The sequence below is a fragment of the Hylaeus volcanicus genome, chromosome 5 (assembly GCF_026283585.1).
Source record: "Hylaeus volcanicus isolate JK05 chromosome 5, UHH_iyHylVolc1.0_haploid, whole genome shotgun sequence".
NCBI classification, from domain to species: Eukaryota; Metazoa; Arthropoda; class Insecta; order Hymenoptera; family Colletidae; genus Hylaeus; species Hylaeus volcanicus.
The window spans coordinates 17,449,351-17,469,196 of NC_071980.1; the positions used below are offsets into that span (position 1 = coordinate 17,449,351).

Genomic DNA, 19,846 nt, shown 5'->3' on the forward strand with positions numbered 1-19,846 from the left:
AAATTGGGAAACTTCTCTTTATCCCCTCTCTCTTCTATTTTTATTCTCTGTCATACCTCCAATTATAACAGTTTTTTCTTTATTAACTAGTACAACAGAAGTCTATCCAAAGACTTCCAAATGTATTGCAATTACTTATAATTGATTAAAGGTGGTACTTCAGGAACATCGTCTCCAATTTAGAAATTCTCAAGATTCTCAAGAACTTTTAAACAAGGTTTAAACAAGGTTTCCTTGTTTCGAGGGGTTTGGGAATTTTCGAATCGTGAAAAACAAAGAAATCCCAAGAAAACAATCAGTTCTGTTTGCCGGCAATTTGGACTTCAGCCGCTTCGAGAGCGAGAAGGGCAGACTCGCCGTTCGCCTCTCTCTCTCGTCCGCCGAAGTTGCCCGAAGTGCGGTGCTCACGTACACGTGCGTCGGTGTGCGTGAATGGTGGGGGAAATTCTCTATGACTAGCGTCCTCGATACGGCCTCTCTGCACGTGACCCTACGTTTTCGAAGGGAATGCCTATGGTCGGAGGAAGGGTGGGGGAGGGACAAGAGGCAGTTCCATGTCCGCTACTTCACCAAGCTGACGGCCCACGACACACGGTCGCACCAGACGCGCCACGAGCTTCGTAAACGCACACAAAGAAGGTCACGTCGCGCTGCGTGTACACGAGAACGCATATGCGCTCGCGAACGAGAAGGTGCGACCTGCGCGAGTTGAATCTAACCGTGGTGAAATAACCGAAAGGAGAATGTGGCCGGACACTGTTTGTTTCTCGTGTTGTTCGTCGTGATATCCAGCTAGGGAGAAGAGAGGAGAACCAAGCAAGTGCCATTAGCGTGGATAGGATGGACGCCTTGGGCATGTACCAAGTGAGTCTGGACGGACGATCTCTCCCGCGGCTCAAAATGGCCCTTGGTTTATCGCGACGTGCTTTTCCTCGTTACCATGATTTCCATTGAATGGTGTGCCAAGTGATCGTAGACGATCATCCTTAAATGATCGCCGAAAGACGACAGATGTCAGGATGTTTTTGTTTAGATACACATACGTGCCACTGTTTCCGTCTCTTTCTCTCCGTGCGTGGTTCCTCTGGTCGCTCGATGCTGCATGCGTGATGTCATGTCTGGCAACCTAACCTAACTTACGAACGGAGCCTGCACCCATCACGCCCATTCCTGGTACTATTCCGTAAACGAGCACCGCTCGAAGAACCTGCGTTTTTTGTCCTACATGTCTCTCGATCCCGTTCTGTGGACCATTATCCTATAAATAAAAAAGACATCTATTTAGGCCCCCGATCGAACGGACCCTAAAATCAATGTTTTGAAAATGCATTATTATACCCGAGCAATAAATCTCCTTATTCGATGAAATTGTTGCTGTAAACAAATATTAACATCACTATGTCTTTGGTATTATGTTGTCAACACCTTGTAAATACCTTGTAAACATATCTTACATTTATAACAATTTAGAGAAACTTAGAAGCAATTATGTATAGTTTCTTTGAAGAGTTTGAAGGATCTTCATTTTATGTATATATCATTGTATTCCATTCTCATTGAATTCCACAAATAAAAATTTGTAAATGAAGATTGTTAATCTGTCAATGTTAAAGATTACAACAGAAAATCAAATTAAACATCAAAAAAATATAACAACTAAACCTACCCTTCCTTCAAATACTGTATTAATATATTTTCCTGGACAAGACCGTGCTATTGTTTACATCCTTGATTACAACACAATGCAACAGGTATCTGTGCTTTGTATCACAAATTCCTGACACGAGTATTAATATAAACATCTTAGTCTGCATATTTGCTGGTATCAGATTGATGTATCAAATTTTGGCCACCTTGATCAGTGCAGACATTATACAATATGTTATAACATTTATTAAGTACAATACAAAGTTATTTAATAATAAAAATATTTAGGAAAAAGCACATTTATTATTGAGAAAATTTTTTTTTCAGTTTTCCCAAGGCCTGACTGGCAGGCCAGAGCTGTACCAAAAGTCCAACAGAAGCAGCCATTCGAGTGATACAAGTTCTGCATACAGTGGTTCTGACACAATGACATCTGTGCAAAGTTCCTTGGATGCAGATGCGGATGAGGTTGATCTTTCAGGTCTTGTTGAATCCATAGTGGACAGCGATGAAGAGGAAGATCTTGCAGAGAGCATGGATGTAAAGATATACTATAATTTTTGGAGTATCTGAATTGAACTATAAAATGTAAAGCATGAATGAATAACAATTTATTATTACTATTTTTAGAGCTTGACTGTCCGTGATCAAGTCAGAGAATGTTTAGAGAAAGACCCTATGGAAAGGACAGAGGATGACATAGAAACATTGTTAGAATTCACGCAACAATTGAAGGCCTTTACAAACATGACTCTGGCTGTAAGAAGAGCGCTGTGCGCTGTGATGGTGTTTGCGGTGGTCGAACGTGCCGGTATGATAGTTTTAAATGACGGCGAAGAATTGGACAGTTGGAGCGTGCTTATCAATGGTGCTGTAGAAATCGAACATAGTAATGGCGAAATTGAACAACTACAACTTGGCGATAGTTTTGGAATCTTGCCCACTATGGAAAGACTTCTGCATAGAGGTATCATGAGGACAAAGTGAGTAGTGTGTTCGAAGCTTATTTTTCGATCGATCGGAAATATTGTTTTCGCTGACAAAAATATATTTTTTCCAGATGCGATGATTGCCAATTTGTATGCGTCACGCAAGCAGACTATTTTAGAATTCAACATCAAGGGGAAGAAAATACTAGGAGGCACGAAGAAAACGGAAGAGTGATTCTAGTAACAGAATTAAGAGGTGCTTTAGACGGAGGAGCACGCAGGGGTCATGTCGTTATTCGTGGAACTCCTGAACGTTTAATGTTACAACTTATAGAAGAAAACAGTATTACCGATCCTACGTATATAGAAGATTTCTTATTAACCCATCGAACATTTATCGAAAGTCCTTTATTAGTTGCGAGTCAATTGTTAGAGTGGTTTGATCAAGCACAAGTCAGAGATAGAGTTGCCCGAGTAGTACTCCTCTGGGTAAATAATCATTTTACGGATTTTGAAACCGATCCATCGATGATGGAATTTTTGGAAGCATTTGAAACTGGATTGGAAAGAGAAAAAATGCAAGGTCAACAAAGGTACACTTCAATCCAAGTTTGTATTGCGTTAATATATCGCGAATATGATTTATATGTGGTTTCATAATTTTTAGATTATTAAACATTGCGTGCGCGGCAAAGGCGAGAACGCGGAATGTAACGTTAGCGAGGCCCAGTAGGGACGAGGTCTTGCATTTTAGTATATTAGGTGGTTACGAAAGGGGTTTCGGCATCTTCATTTCGAAAGTCGATAAAAAGTCGAAGGCTGAAGATGTTGGGTTAAAACGGGGCGATCAAATTTTAGAAGTAAACGGACAAAGTTTTGAGCATGTGAATCACGTCAGGGCACTCGAAATCTTAAGAGGATCCACACATCTCAGTATAACGGTTAAATCAAACTTACTTGGTATGTGGTACTTTTTTTAGAAATAATAATTGTGTATTATATTTCTTTTACACGAGCGATATGTTACTGTTGCAGCGTTTAAAGAAATGCTTCAGATGCCAGACGATTCACCAAGGCCACGGGGAAGAGCAAATAAACCTGAAATATCACGAATTCAAACAGATCCACGTGCGAGGTTGTCCACGCACGTGGATCCGATTACCCCTGTCAATCCGCTAAACCCACTTGTAGGTGGTGTTCCATTGTTAATTCCCGATTCCAATGTGTCCCCGTGTAAAGATGCTAAGAAAGACCATAAGGGATTCATGACGCTTGGACCGAAAAGGAGATTACAGAAAGCCCTCATGAAGATGAACATACTGCCAAAGAATACTATTAAGTAAGTTCAAAACGATATACATTGTTAAATTTCATACAAAAGAACCATTAAAAAAAATGTAATTTTTTTTATAGCGATGGTGTACACGTAGACGATCCTCTTGCGCCTCCTCATACACCCCCAGGAACAGGACTTTCTCAGACCACCACCAACCTTTATCACTCCAAAAGTAACCCCGACCTTACGTTATATTGTTACGATGACGTGCGGGCGCCTGATTATCCCGAACACGTTTTGAAAGTTTACAAAGCTGATCAAACTTGTAAATACCTTCTTATTCATAAAGAAACAACAGCACATGAGGTAGGTATATTTACTCTTGGGAAACGACGATCACGGGTGAAGAATGCGCATGTTTGTATGTTAATACATATATCCTTTTAGGTGGTAATGCTTGCTCTTCAGGAGTTCAGTATAACGGAGAGTAGCTCGAACTTCTCGTTAGCTGAACTTAGCGTTGGGGAAGGAGGTATGATTAAGCAACGAAGGTTACCCGATCAGATGCAGAACCTCGCAGAAAGAATCGGATTAAGTTCGCGATATTATTTAAAAACTAACAGTATCTCGGAGACGCTCGTGGCCGACGAGCAAGCGCCTGAACTTATTCGCGAATCTCAGGTTCACTTCTTGCAACTGAACGCTGTCGAAGTTGCTATTCAGCTAACCTTACAAGATTTCAGTATATTCAGGCAAATTGAATCCACGGAGTACGTGGATGATTTATTCGAATTAAAAAGTAGATACGGAGTGCCTATGCTCAGGCAGTTCGCAGAACTAGTCAACAGAGAAATGTTTTGGGTCGTAACGGAAGTTTGTTCTGAACACAACATCGTTCGACGTAGTAAAATAATAAAACAATTCATAAAAATAGCTCGTAAGTTCCTTATTCATTGGCCATGTAAGAACTTACCGTTTTATCCGAGTTCTTTTTAATATTTCTCCGTGTGAACAGGCCAATGTAAGGAGTGTAAGAACTTCAACTCCATGTTTGCGATCGTATCTGGTTTGGGACACGGAGCCGTATCAAGATTGCGAGGCTCATGGGAAAAATTGCCAAGCAAATATCAGAGGCTTTTCAGCGATTTGCAGGAATTAATGGATCCCAGCCGTAATATGAGCAAATACCGACAACTGGTGGCGTCTGAACAGACACAACCTCCCATAGTGCGTCATCACTTCGTTGCAAGTTTTCGAAATCACGGAATGCACGGCACTAAATATTTCATTTTTTTTAGATTCCATTTTACCCCGTAGTAAAAAAAGATCTGACGTTTATACATCTCGGCAACGATTCCAGAGTAGAAGGCTTGGTTAACTTCGAAAAGCTGAGAATGATCGCGAAAGAAGTGAGAACGTTAACGAACATGTGTTCTTCGCCTTACGACTTGTCGATAATGTTGGAAAGAGGCGGGCAGCCACCTAGTTCCGCTATGGTCGCGTTGAATCAAATGACCACTGGCAATCAAGGTAACGCAATTAATATTTACGAAACCGGAATGTGATAGTTTAACCTATAGTTTATTCCTACTAACAGTATTACATTGTCCAGGAGGACAAACTGCGACCGTAAAAAGACGGAAAAAGTCGACCGCAGCGCCAAACCCAAAGAAGATGTTCGAGGAAGCGCAGATGGTCAGAAGAGTGAAAGCGTATCTGACGAATATGAAAGTGATAACAGACGAGGAACGATTACACGCTCTTTCCGTGGAATGTGAACCCCATGCAGGAGCTGTCGCAATTGCTGCGGCTGTACCACTAAGCGCAAGTAGAGGAAGAAGGCATCCTTCTCCTACTCTGTCAACTACAAGTAGCGCTAGCAGTACCAGTGAAGGTAGAAAGAGTATACAAGGTAAGATTTATTTATATCTGGATCAATCTACAGAAGTGTTATGGCGTAATACTATATCTCAAACTAGAGAGGTTAGGTCTTCGAATCGAACGATTAACCTCGTTCGTTTTAATATTTTTCTGATTCCAGGTACAAAGTTTGGAGCAGCATCGCCACAGGCAGTGAGAAAAATGTTGGCGCTCTCCGATCCTCACAAAACACGTCCGTATCAACCTAAACACTGTCCACCACCACTTCCAGTGCCAGGGTTAGCCTTGCATTCCAGCGGTCTGGAGCCTAGTCCTGGTGCACCTAGGAGATTAGGATCTGGTAGCAGAGTTCCTATGCATGAGCGATCCCATAGCGATACTCCTTCCAGTTTACCACCACCTGTCGATCTCAGCGCTGAAAGTAGTAGCGTGACCAGCCTGAGCAATCTTCAACCGTTGAGAAAAACGTTGACCAGCGGTAAGTTCGTCGATTTTGATATCGAGAAAATGGTTCGAAACGAGATGCTGTCAATCGGTTCGACGCACATTACACACGTGAATACTTAACGATGTTACCGATTAACACTGTGTTCTTTATACATCGCTAGCTTTAGAGAACGAATCACCCATGGTGCTTCTTTCGTTTTATTTTTACCGTTATTCTCTCGCAAACACGAAAATGGTGGACACATCTCGTGAAGTACCATCGTGCACCTTCATTGCTCGTGACATACACTTGGTCAGGTCTCGCAACGAGATACTCTCATTTTATGCACGCTGCACAGCCGTTTACGCAATTCATAAATGTTCCATGTTATATTTAGCTTATCCATTTTACACGCATCTTGTACGCCGATTACCGTAGCTCGCGCTTCTTTTCGATCAATATTATCGTCCCGATTATACCACGGTTCTGATCCCAGGGCGAAGCACGTCTAGCTTCAATTTAGATCACTCTCCATGGGACATACGGACGCGTGAATTACATCCTCTACGGTTCTACTAAGACTTTCAGTCTTAACGTTACAGTCTGTTAATTATATCAATAGACGATAGTTTCAATTTTCGCAAACTATTTATTCCTTTACGCTTGAATCGAACAGTGACCTATCGTAGGTCACGAATTTGGATATATCGCTTCTGGGAATTCTAGCGATGTTCACTTTTCAGGACATGTTAGTCTGGTTAGGTTGGGTGATACGTTCGTTCGGATTTTTAAAATGTTTAGGCACTTACGAGCACCATTTTATGTCCTGATCTTGTTTGATAAGTAGTTTGTCGGGTAGACAGCTACACAAATCATCACTCATGTTGAAGAATAATAAAAATAACAAAATATATTGTTATATGCCAATAATTCTCACGATCAGTTATACTAGATGTACACACGTGGACTTGAGAACACGTGATAACCTGAATCAATTCGGTCAATTCCCGAAGATGACCTATTCTCATTATTCATCATATCATTTTTATATTTTTGAAAATTATTCAATTAAAAGAAACGTAACAAAAATTTACGTCATGTCTTGTTAATTAAAATTCGAACGAGCCTATCAACCGAGTCTAATGCGATTAAAATAACATCTTCGACAGGCTGACACTGAAACTGAATTTATAGCTTCTCTGCTAGAAGTAGCTAACTAGTCGCTTACAGAAGGATCTCTGAGTAGGCGTGCATCGAAAAGCGAACGCTGTGCAACTTGATCGCGACGGAGACGAGAACTTTAGTCTCCCGAGTCTATTAGCGAGTGAGAGAGAGTGATCAGGGAGCTACAGGATTACGATGTTCTTGCGAAGAACTCGACCACTAATCTGATTAGATGATTAGCAGTTGGCGGGGGCGCAACAGGGCGAAACTGGGCTAGAATGCGTAGTGATAGAAGTGTCTTGGGGACGTGTGCGTAGGTTCGGTGACGAGCAGTGACAGTGGTCACAGTACACAGCTGGACAGCCACAGCGGAAGCAGCGTGGAAGCCGGTGGCAGTCCGCCGCCACCTCAAAGACGGCACTCCGCCATGCAAGGTACGTAACGAACTAGAGAAAACAAATCAAAATCAAACGAAAAAACCCACAGAATAAAGCTCGTGCTCATCATACCTCTTCTTCTTCCCGTTGCCCGCTCCGTAGACCGTAGACTAGAAGGTAGAAGAAATGAAAGAATCTGGAGTGGTCCAGTAGATGGAAATTGATTGCAAACGAACGAATCGTTTTTTACTTCGTTTCGCCAGACCTTGAAACGTGTATCGAATGTCCTAAATGAACATAGTAACTGAACTCGTTTCGTTGAACAAGTTTTTTTTGGGGTGTTAAACGAGTCTTTGCTTGTGATCGCGTGATCGTGAAACCGTTGATATTCGAGAGGATCTGTTCAGTAGTGTGTGACATTACGTTTTGGGTAGTCAGTAAACGAGAATGATTCATTGGAAAAGTGTGATATTTGTTGTACGCCTATCGACGACTACAAGTGGGTCCTTGAAAGAACTCTCACGTTTGTTTACCCCTTTTTTGTTTTTAAACTGAAGTCACTCGCAGGGTTCGACCATCAAGTTTACTAGAACGTTTTAGGTTTTATTATCCCTTCTTCGACGATGTAAGATATTTTTCGAAAAATTTGACACGAAAGTTGAAAATATTTTAGAAAAGTATTTTTGTAAAACGTTCGATTAAGCTTTATGCTTGAGGGGTTCCACGAATGACTCCAGCCTGTTTTTTTTTTAGTTAGAACGAGAAACCTTTTAATTATTTTTATTAGTACAGTCGCAGTCCGTTTTCCTTGAATCATTCGCCACGCGCGGATCCCGATAAGATTCTAACGTTAGAAAATAAAAATAGTTCTATACGTATGTCCCATGGCCACTCATCTTCGTTCTCTCGTCTATGGTAGTTGAAAAACTCCGTGGAACTCGCGCTGCGTGACGCGCTCACTATCTTTTTTTTTTTTATCGTTCCTGGTACATATTTTATTTATGATCGTTTAATCAAGCGTTGATAACGTAGGTAAACGTGCTTATAGTCGCTTGTATCACGGAGTTCCAGTTGCTTCAGTACATTTTATCGCTTCAAGCTTCTTACAGAGACTCGCTTCTTTACGCAAGGGGCAGTTCATGCATACGCATATGTATGTTACAGTGAAATCAGATGGTCGATGAACGTAAACAATTACTTGTGAATGTACACCATCGTTAAAGTGACCACTGAATGGATACTACATAGTTATCTAATGTGCCTTTTGTAATATAGTCTCGAAGAATTTTCTTATGAATCTGAATTGTCACGTGTTGGTCAGTTTTTATGAACCAATTATTAGGAATCTTTGAAAAATCGAACCAAGACTATTGCTTATTGCTCATCAAAGGATTTCTAATAATCGTGAAAACTAAGCATGTCTAAAGCATAGCTGCAAGAAGATGGCATTTTATGCACCTCCAGCTTACAGTAACAAATAAAAATGTCAATTAAAAGATTCTTCTGACTCAATACATTAAATATAATTTGAATCCTAGGTAATAAACATTAAACATCGCTAGAAAAGTTATCATCAGTGAATGCGGGTATACATTAATTAGTAATCGATTACGTTCACTGTAAAATCCACTTTCGCTGCAACATATGCATACCACACTTCGATCCAATTCTCGCGACCTCTTTGCACTCGCGGCACTCACTCTAGGAATCTTCCTCCTTGGCAGAGAACTCGAGTCCGTTTCGAATCGAAAGAGACGTCCTTGCGACGATTTTTTTTTATCGCGTCCCTCGCAACGATCCCGCTCAGGTACGCCACGTTACGGTGGTGTGCAGAAATTGTACATTTTGTAAAGAAACATTTCGTATGTGGCCTGTGTGTGGTGCAGGGTCTGTTATGAGAGGTGGCGCACCTCCGTTCCCTCACGCGGTAGCAGTGTTACCTCCGCTTCCTGCCAACCACAACCAGAATCACAACCACAATCATCATCATCACCACCACCACCACCACCACCAACATTATTACGATCATCACCATCACCAACCCCAAAATCCTCAAGGTGAGTCCGCGACTGTCTTGCCTGTCTTTGAGTTTCTTTCCTGCAACTGGGCTGAACTTCTTTTCGTAGAAAACTGTCCACTGTTGGTCGCGTTGCTTCCGGGATCTTGGCATGACTTGGTGACGGCGCCAATCCAATATTAACCCTTTCGAGGCTCGCGACTTCGTGTGATGGACACTTGCGAGCGTCGAGTTACGTTTTGGGGACTAAACATTCCGATACTTGGGAATTTATTCTGTCTGAGTGTCTGATAGTATAATAATAGTTTCACGTGTATGTTTTGAATCTTTTCATTAATTTAATCTTTGTTGAAAATTTGAAATCATACTTAAACAAAAAATAATAATAATTTAGCCTATCACCTTACTATATCCAGTAGAGCGTTAGAATGTCAGCACCGAAAGGGTTCAATCGTAAGATTAAAATCACACTAATTCCGAATGTCACGTAGGAGGGATGAGTACCTTGTTCGAATGCGAACTTTCACCGGAAGCAACGAATCTGGCTTGAGGCATTCGTCGATATATCATATGCATCAGCTTACTCTGTTCTGTATATGAATTGCTTGCTCGAAGAGAGTTGACGCGCGTGCATGTTATAATAACAAATCACGTGAGTATAGTTGTCTGCTACGTGTGTCCGTGTACCGTACGTCTGCATTTGGAGCGTGTTGCATCATGTGTTGTGCCGTCTGCGATATATGTCTCGCGACACCTCAGGATTAACGGAGAACCGAGGATTCTTTTCAGGGTATACTAACCATGGTTTTCTGTGCTTTCCTTTTCTTGGGCAGATCTAGCGGTGAATAACAAGCGTTGTGTACTGTTTCTTCTTAAGAGTTCATCTCGAGCTCGACTTCTAAACGAGTACCACAATGAAATATTTCACAAATTTGAAAACATTCATGGGACCTTTGCACTTCTTTGAACTATTATACTAAAATTCGATATAATTAAGGAACACCATGCCGTTTGTGTTCTAGGGGTGCAACTACCCTTAAAGTTGCGAACGAGTGTATCTTTGATCTCCTGGAACATAAACGTCAGCCTATCAAAGAATATCGGTACTCTTATATTTTGTTCACTGCTTTAATGCGAAGTTTCACAAAAATTGGGGTGATTCGGCAGAGAGGGTTCCTTGCAAGGGTCGTGCTCGTTTGGAAGGGCTAATGGCGGTGTATTTGATGGTCGTCGGATATGGGCGTTGTTGAGAAGCGGAAAGGCGCGAGGGTGTGAGAGATCGAGAGAAGAGAGTCGAGGGTTTTCAGGTTCTACGGGATTAGGAGTAGGCGTGGGTCTCGGAGCACCGCCGGGACTTCCTCCCCAAGGAGCTGGCGCGACGATAATGACGACGATGACGACCGTGACTACCATGACGTCGATGACGACGATGCGTCCAGGAATCGGTAGCGCGCAGTGCCGTCAGCCTCCTGCGTACAAGGTCGCTGCACAGATGGCGAGGTTGCACAGGCTCGGCCGTGCTCACAGCCACGAGGGTGTTACCTACAGGACCGAGCACGAAGATGGTACAGAGCATATCACACTCGCTACGTACATACAGTCTCTACTAATTCACGTTTACTATATTCGTGTCTTTCTCGAATCTTTGTGGTCCACGAGGCTTGCGCTCCCTACCGCTACCAGTGATGGGAGGGATACCGAGTCGTTTGTATTGGGCGGAGAAAGAAAGATCAGTACTGAGGAAAAATCGCCAGGTTTTTCGGTCAGATGGCTTTAACGAGGCCTAGGACTAGTCGAAGACTGTGGAACTGTCCATCTATGGGAGTGAAGATTTGTCAGAAAATGGGGAGACTTCTTTTTATTTTTTAATTTTTAGATTGTGTTGCAATGTATAAATGGAGATGAAGTAGTTGAGATTTGTGTCAGAGTCTTTATTTGTAAACAAGAGTCACTTGAGCATTGATCTCTATTTTATATAAAAGGTTTTATGTTTCAGTCAGTGATAAGGTGTGATTAAGATTTTCGAGATAATCGTGGGGTGTACTAATTTTCGTGATGTATATTTTTCGTTACCCATTATGCAAAACTGATCTCTCCTTCTCCATATAATACTAACAATAGTAATGTTTGATAATTAAATTCGTACTACTTTGGTGGTACCATGAGTATCATTGACTCCTGTTACTATGAACAAGGTCTGTATCAATCCCATCACTAATTATCGATAATGCACGGAGGAAAATGTTATTCGCATTTTTTTATTTTGGCAGCATTTTTTGCTTACTTGCCGCGTGACGTTTTACGGATATTTTTGGGTGTTTTTTCGCTTTGTCTTCTCAGACGTGTGCATAATGGCGTGTCATGAATATTTTTAAACGTCTCAATTAAAAGTTATCTTTAAAGTCAGCAGTCCTCACAAGGATGAAATGCTATGTATGTTTTAGTAAATCTATATGCTTCTTAATAATAGTTCAAACAATTTTAATGATATAATATGTGCATCAATTTATTTCTTTATAATTTTTACTTTGATCTTAGAGATCAATTTTATTTTAATAATGTGTGTGTTACTTTTATAGATTTATTGATTATTAAATTACTTAGTCTTGTAGATTACTTCGAGAAATATAAATTTGTTTCTTCTTCAAGTTGTAGGTAAAATAATAACAAAAAGAATTTTGAATGGGGCCCATAACGAAGATTTTAAAAGTTAATTAACGTAGTAAATACTTTGGTATACCTAAAAAAAAATTACTCTTGAAATATGTCACGTCTGAAACGGTTAATTGTGCGTACAAGATTACTTTTTTTTTTAAATATAACGCTGTTCTTTACGAATTCCATCATAAAGCGTTTTCTAAAAGGTGCTTTAGGAATATGATCTTTTACAAGTAAACACGAGAGATAACGTCTTTAGTATCCACCATGACCATGCTGCCAGGCATATCTGATTATAAAAAACCAAAAGCCTAAAGTCTCTCTTGGAAAACCCTTTACTCTATCTCTCGATAACATTTTTCACCGTGTCAATATCACGGCAACATCTACTCAACATTCCAATTCGATTACTCGAACCGTAGCATAAAATTCAAGTTTTCGCAAAGTGAAACATTGAAAAAATTCACCGTGGAGTCTTCTTTACTCCGATGGGATGAGCTTACGCATCAGAATACACTCTGATCTATCTAGCTACATTTGAGAGAGCTCCTCGCGTGTGTTATTTAAGTACAGTGTATGTATGAACGACCGAGGTAGAATCTGCTGCTGTTTGTCGCTCGATGTACATGTTTCGATAAACAGTCCAGCACGAACATGTAAATAACGATACAACCGCATTTCTCACTTGTACATTCCGCAAAGTTGCCTGCTCGTAACACGTTTGTGTATGCATAACTCGTGTTTTTTTTTCTGTTTCATTTATCCGTGTGAGCATCGTTCGACGCGCACTCGCTCTTACGCATATAATACGCATCACATAATCGAATTAGCCGTCTGCATCCAATGAATTGCTACACGTGATCGATGTTCGTGCACCCGCTAGAGGCTTGCAGCAAATTATACGTGCCATTTCCCACAGATTGCGGATTACTCCCTCGGCGTTGTTTCGTTTTCCACTTGTCGTGGCATGTCGAGCTTGCTTGCGTTCATTCTGCACGTCGCACACTCCACGACCCCCGTTTTACTTTATTCTTTGTTCTTTTTTTTTATTTTTATTTTTTTTACCAAATATCTCTCGATGGAACACACGTTAACGTTTACAGCAAGTTACTCAGAGACGAACCGTTGGATAGATGTACCCCCACATCTCTAATCGAAGGACTCCAGTCTACTTTGGGGGATTCGTTCTGGTCTAGTAGTCGCTGAAACTGTAGTTTCCGTACGAATTTTATAACCATGCATTAGTAGATCGCGTTTCCTGTGAAATTCGTTACATGTAAAATCGATCCTCCATCAGTGGGGTGGAATTTTCATTTCTCTCCATCTTTAGATAGACCAGACTTAGCGGTAGCAATTTTACGTACACTTCTCTGTTCCCTGTTACGGTACATTAGGCTCTGAGTAGAAGAAGACGATTGCAAGCTGCGAGTCCCGCTAAACGCCTTCCTTGATTACTTATTTAAAACGAATACGCAGGTATCTCGTCGTCAGAGTGTTAAGATTCAGCCAAGGTAGACGACAGTCGGCAGAGCACCGTCTCACGATCGATGAAACCCCTTCCGGTCGTTGCTGACCCGATCGCAATTTTTTCAGACGATGAGGACGCCCAAGTGTCGGCGGTTTAAACGATCCACCACGCTGGGAGCGCCGATCCTTGCTTAGGGGGCAATCCTTCGTCTCGTCAACTACCTCTTTCGGCGAAAGGAATAGGACACCCTCGTCGTCGCGTCACGTGACGAGTTGGAGCCATTCCTCGGGAAAGAGGAATCGCCAGGATTCACGAAACTCGCATCCCTCGTCTCGAGATAGATTTTGAGAAGGGAAGGGTTACACAGGGACGAACAATTGACACGCACAGTGCTTTCGACGGTAGCTTGTCGAGAGATCGGGTCACCTAATTCTAGGAATTACGGGGAAACGCGCTTCCAGGACTGCAACCAAACGAAACAGACACCTCGAGAATCTCGGAAGAGCGTCAGGATACGAGAATAGCACGAGTATCGAGGATGTTGAGATTCGGAGAGGCCGAGAAACGAAAAGACAAAGCAACTTTTCCAATCAGACTGAGAGGGGAGACGAGCTCCTCCGAGTTTCGATATCGCAGGGACTAGAGCGCAAGAACGGTCATAAGTAATATTCTATATAAATGTGTAATAAATCGAGTCCAAAGATGTTATATATACCGCGTATCGCCGCAGGGAGTACGAATGACGGCGTGTCCTGTATTATATACTTTTTAGGCTAATATCCTCCCCAACGCTCCCCATTCGTAGCATAAGTATATAAGTTGGTGTACATAGCGTAGCGTTAATCGTAGTCTTTAACCGAGAGCCGAGGAAGAATGTGACGCGAAAGAGGAAACTCACAGTGCAAATCGAATTTAAGCGCCAGAGGATTCGAAGTGGTTCAGCCTAACGACACTGATTGCAGGTTTAACGTCGATCGTTCTGTTTTATTTTTATTTTTATTTTCTTTTTTTAATTTGTACACCTGCCAGGGTTGCAAACAAATAATTCCAATCGTCGTGCTCCGAGCTATTTTGCTGCTAATTTTTCGCGGTGAAAATTGTACGACCTGGCAGGGTTCGAACCATTTTTTATTTCGATCCGTCGTTCGATCGTCAGCGGCGCGTGACGCGTGACGCAGAGATACGGAAATCTCGCATCGAAACGGCGATGCGATTTTACGGTTTATGCGGTTCGATGTGTGCTGATTTTACTGTTGACGCGATCAAGTACAAAGTATTTTTCAAAGACCAACGCCGTTGCAAGAGGGTACGACCGAAAGTACTGCTCCTTGGCTTTTGGTGTACCGTCTAACCCTGTATTGCATTGAATTGTAGAATATCTTTAGAAAGAGATATCCTTGAACGTTTAACATCTCTGATATCGTAGATGGAGCATGTGCGTGGTAAAACGCTTTCTAAAAGAAGGAAGACTATAGAAAGACAGAAAAGACCAGGGATCTCATTTAAATTATTGAATTATAGATCTGCAGCTCCAGCTACTTGCTAATCCTCTATGCCAGAAGAGTTTATATAATAGGTTCTGAATGAACGTTGATGATGAAATGTAAACTATAATTTGTATCGAACTTAGCTTTCCAGGTGAAGAATGATACGTGCAATTATTTATATCTCTATAATTATTGTGATCTTACGCTTAATGTTTTATACGTTACAATGAGAACCTGTTTGCTAAACACATTAATTCAGAGGGGAGTCCTTCCCCGTATTAGTAAAGAGATGAAATCAGTCTTTGACAATATTTATGTGTAACTTTAAATCCAAACTCTATAGAGGGTTAATTAATTCAGCGATGTGTAAACAATCGACAAGTAGTGCAGTAGGGGGTTAAGACGATACGAGTCGGAGTGGCGCTCTTAGGCGAGTCTGAATAGAAAGTGACAAATATCGATGAGAAAAAAATTCCAATGGCGAACCGCGGCGCGCGAGTCTTCGTGAAAAACGAATAAACACAACAAGGTATTAGCGTTTCAGGATACGAGATCGAAGTAAAATATCTATATGCATCGCGTATGCTCAACTTATTTTTACTGACTATACTACGGAAACGAATTTTAGATCTGGTGTAACTTATATCTCGACACTCTCGATTTCGCCCTGTTCGCGAACGAGGTGATGGAACCTTTGAATGCTATTCGTCGAACTCATATTTTCCGAAATTTTATCAGTATCATGGTACGTTTTAGTTTTATATAAATATATAGAAATATATAAATATAAATATATCTGTATGTATAATCCGCGCCCGTGCGAGCGTGCGAGGAGACCTGGATGATATCCGCCTCTTTGGAGAAAGGAGAGAGGCGAGGTGTCGACAAGGCGGAGGCGCGCGGCTGGTTTTATTATCGATATCAAGTAAATAGGTTTTTTCTTCGCCCATTCGACTTATCGTATTGTAACAGCGCTGTAAACAGTCATAATTCTCGTCCATTTGTGCAAGAAGCCTCGAGTCCTTTATCGACGAGTACTTAACGCTTTATCTACCAGACTATTAAGATACGAATACCGTGGATTGTTCGTCGAATTCTCTGTCATTTTCGAAGAAGACCTAGAAGAAGTACTTCCGGGATGTATATTAATCTGGGCTTGCATCAATTTATGCAAAGCCTCGTCCGTTTCCTGAAACCCAGTATTGTAAGATGACAACCGAAAAGCCTGTAATTAAAAAGCTTAACGGATGGACTTCCGGTAGATAAAGCGTTAAGGAGAGCTGTAATTCACGCGCGGGAGAATGCATAGACCGCGGTCAGTCGAGGGGACCTTCGAAGGCGTCTCTCGCGAAAGGATCTGCTAAACGAGGATCAGCACGGTGCTTTCTCTCCTCGAACGTTCAAAATTTGTTCAAAATCGTGTAAAAAATTTGCTCAAGAGTTGAACGTTCAACGTTTGCTGTCGACATTCCACTGTGTCTTGCCGTGAATCGTGGCCAACATGCTTCCCCCCCCGCACGAGACTCGTCTCCCAGCGTGCGACAGACTGCTCTCAGATACTAATCATACCGCGTAACCCTGACCGAAAGGCATCAGATGTCCTCGAACACCGTGCTGATCTTTTCGCGCGATCTGTCTAATGGGAAACGATTGGTCCAACTCGATCCCGCGACGCAACCGTGGATCCATCGACATTTACTTGCATATTCATATTAATATCTCTTTGTACATATCCTAACGACTTTTAAATATTATTACTTCAAACGTTCTCGAAGGAACACTTTATAAAAATCATTATATTCAGCGTTCATCGATTAAGATTCCTCGCGAATTCGAAGCGTAGAAGGCAAAACAAAACGAGCAGATCTGAAAAAAAAAGACCTCTTTTCGTGTTTTCTTTTCTCTGTTTGCATTTTCTTTTTTCTTTTCTTTTTTTTAACCGTTAAGAGATCACCCGTTTCGCGTTACTCCATTCGAACTGGTTCTCCGAGCTCTTCCTTTTTGTACCTTCGGCTGAAGCGCAAGAACACGATCCATTCCAGGCAGCATTTACCATATGCCTTTTGCGAATTGGCGCGAACCAACCGTTCCTCTTCGAGGTTTCGTCGAACAGTAGATATCCGAGAACCAGTCGAACGCTTTCACTTATTGGTCACGCCGATCGCATCGTGGAAAATCTTGCTTCTGAACGTGGCGACCAAGCGTAATATTCCCACACCGTGTTCACAGCGAGCAATAATCTTTAAAAGCTCGAAACGGGAGCACGGCGAACCCTCGAAGAGGAACGGAAGCGTTCGCGCGCTGGCAAAACGGAGCGAGCTGATTAGTTAGTCCTTGAATCGCTGAAGCTCGAGCCCTTCTTCCCCTAATTTTATGGAACGATCCACCTTGTAGAGCAGAGATGGGTAAGAGTTTTATTCGGACAACAGATGACGAATAAAAGTTGTTCGAATGCTTTTGCTGGAGAGCTTACAAAGACGAATTTATGTTGCTTGTAATGTTTGTTCGATTGAACTTTTATTCATTCAGCATGAAATATTCGATTGTAATTTTTATTGCACGTGTAGTTCGTCTTTTATTCGTTATTCGAAGCGTTCGAATAAGAACTTTGCCCATCTCTGTCAGGTAGAGTTTGTGTAATGTGAGCGTGAGAGAGAATGTTTATCTAAGAGAGAGAAATGTGGACAAGCCTTCAACTTTCTTCTTCCACGAGTCCCCCTCCCCCTGACTTCTTTTATTTTTATTTATCCTCCTCCCACTTTCTCTCCTGTTGTTTTAATTATTTATAAAACTTCGAGACGGAACGACCGCAAGAACAGCGGTCCTGCGAGCAACACGAAAGCAGGAGACTTTTTGTATTTAATTTGTTTAATAAAACTTGGATCATAGTACAACATTCCGACTGGTTTGGTTTCGAGAACACTTTTCGTCCCGAGTTACATATACATATATATATGTATGTGCGTTCTCTTCGCCGTCGAAAACGCGTCGTTCGGTACCCCCTCCCCCCCATCTCTGTTACAGTTTCGTCGCGACGAAACGAATAATGGGACAAAACAGTACAAACGAAAATGAATAATTTAAAAGAAAAATAAGAAGCGAGAAAGTTAGGCGAGCGAAGTTCTGCGCGAACACATTTGTTATGAACACTTACCTTAGTTTTGTACATACGTAATCGCGCGTGAAACGCGCGCTCTTCGTATTTTCACTTGTTTTCTTCTTTCGACATGTCTCCGAGTACGGTGTGTGTCGTTGACCAGATAATTTAATGTCTTTTTTTTTGTTAAAGAGCACAGAGACGAAGCGAAGAATTGAATAGATCTAGAAACTAGAAACGCCGAGCAATGGCGGCCACTGTAATTGCTTTGATCGTTCGAAAGAAGTACTTCAATGTTTTATTTGGCTACTAATTAGGAAGACAGAGCAGTTGGATCATAGTTTTTATTTTTAATGATCTTTTTATTTGTTGGGCAATCTATGTTCGTACAAGATCCGATACAAATTACTTGTTTTTTTTTTTTTTTGTAATATATTCACTTTTGTGGAAAGTTTATTCGAACTGCATTTTATTATTCAGTCACACGTAGCTATTTATTGTTCTGGTGTTTCTTTACAGTATTATTTTTACGTCATCAGAATACGAACTACATCTACTTTCGTAATCTTGAGATATTAATTGTTGGTTTAGCATGTTTTATTTGGAAGATTTGATGCAGTCTTTTACGAAGTCTTGTCGGTTTGAAATGTTAGAAACTGTGTTTTACGTGATATTTTATTTATGCGTCGTGTAAACGTAACGAAGATCATGAAGTTAATTAATTTTTAGTTGAGACAAGATCGTTGCATTATGTGAACAGCGGACGTGGCCAAGTAAAGGGTTAATAAATAGTATTTTTATAAGATTTCTCACGATATGGATATACTTTAGAAATTTCGATGGTCAATGAGAGATACCGTGCGTAAGAGAAGAACCCGTGGGAACGAAACTGGTGGTGATACTACTGCTACTATTTTGTACGATACAATGTTTTTGTATATCTGTCTACCGTATGTATAGGAACAAAGTCTACCAATTATAATAGGTGGTTAAAATTGTATCGAACACGTATTAAACAATTTGTAGCGTGATGGACACAAGCTCCAGTTGTATTTACCAAAAGTCACACATAGATGTTGTTCCCATTAATGTACACCTGTAAAATCCCTGTCGAACAATATATAAGCTACTAAAGAATTGGTAAAGAGTTTAGTGTACTTTATTCGTGGACCATTCTTTGAGATATTCGTTAAGTGTCCAATAAGATACTTGGGACTTTAACAGTTAGAATAATATGTTTTCCTTAATGAAACTTGAAGAAAATCAGACACTGTAATTTAAATTACAGTAGTGTTATTTGGTATGTTTTTCTAAGAGTACAATGTTTGAGTAATTCATTCTTGAACTAATGCCTTTTTGCATTTGCATAATGCTCGATGCTAACGGTGCCTGGTAACGGACGTAACAGTTGATGAGCA

At 41.1% G+C, this 19,846-nt stretch overlaps 1 protein-coding gene across 8 annotated transcripts in view; it reads left to right on the forward strand.

The window, feature by feature from the left end:
* LOC128877501 (rap guanine nucleotide exchange factor 2-like) overlaps positions 1–19,573 on the forward strand; it is a 206,827-nt gene extending 187,254 nt beyond the window's left edge. For 3 of the 8 annotated variants that reach the window (XM_054124833.1, XM_054124837.1, XM_054124835.1), the window contains 15 exons: positions 1,975–2,187; positions 2,278–2,630; positions 2,708–3,169; positions 3,244–3,536; positions 3,612–3,915; positions 3,990–4,218; positions 4,300–4,789; positions 4,868–5,079; positions 5,151–5,382; positions 5,450–5,764; positions 5,894–6,211; positions 7,642–7,758; positions 9,588–9,758; positions 11,026–11,283; positions 13,970–19,573. In XM_054124833.1, coding sequence (XP_053980808.1) covers positions 1,975–2,187; positions 2,278–2,630; positions 2,708–3,169; positions 3,244–3,536; positions 3,612–3,915; positions 3,990–4,218; positions 4,300–4,789; positions 4,868–5,079; positions 5,151–5,382; positions 5,450–5,764; positions 5,894–6,211; positions 7,642–7,758; positions 9,588–9,758; positions 11,026–11,283; positions 13,970–14,001 — 3,999 coding nt within the window. In that variant the 3' untranslated portion in view covers positions 14,002–19,573. Of the gene's footprint in view, positions 1–531; positions 865–1,974; positions 2,188–2,277; positions 2,631–2,707; positions 3,170–3,243; positions 3,537–3,611; positions 3,916–3,989; positions 4,219–4,299; positions 4,790–4,867; positions 5,080–5,150; positions 5,383–5,449; positions 5,765–5,893; positions 6,212–7,641; positions 7,759–9,587; positions 9,759–11,025; positions 11,284–13,969 lie in introns of those variants that run through there. The other 5 variants (XM_054124840.1, XM_054124834.1, XM_054124839.1 and 2 more) reach the window with 5 other exon arrangements.
* The last annotated feature ends 273 nt before the right edge of the window (positions 19,574–19,846 follow it).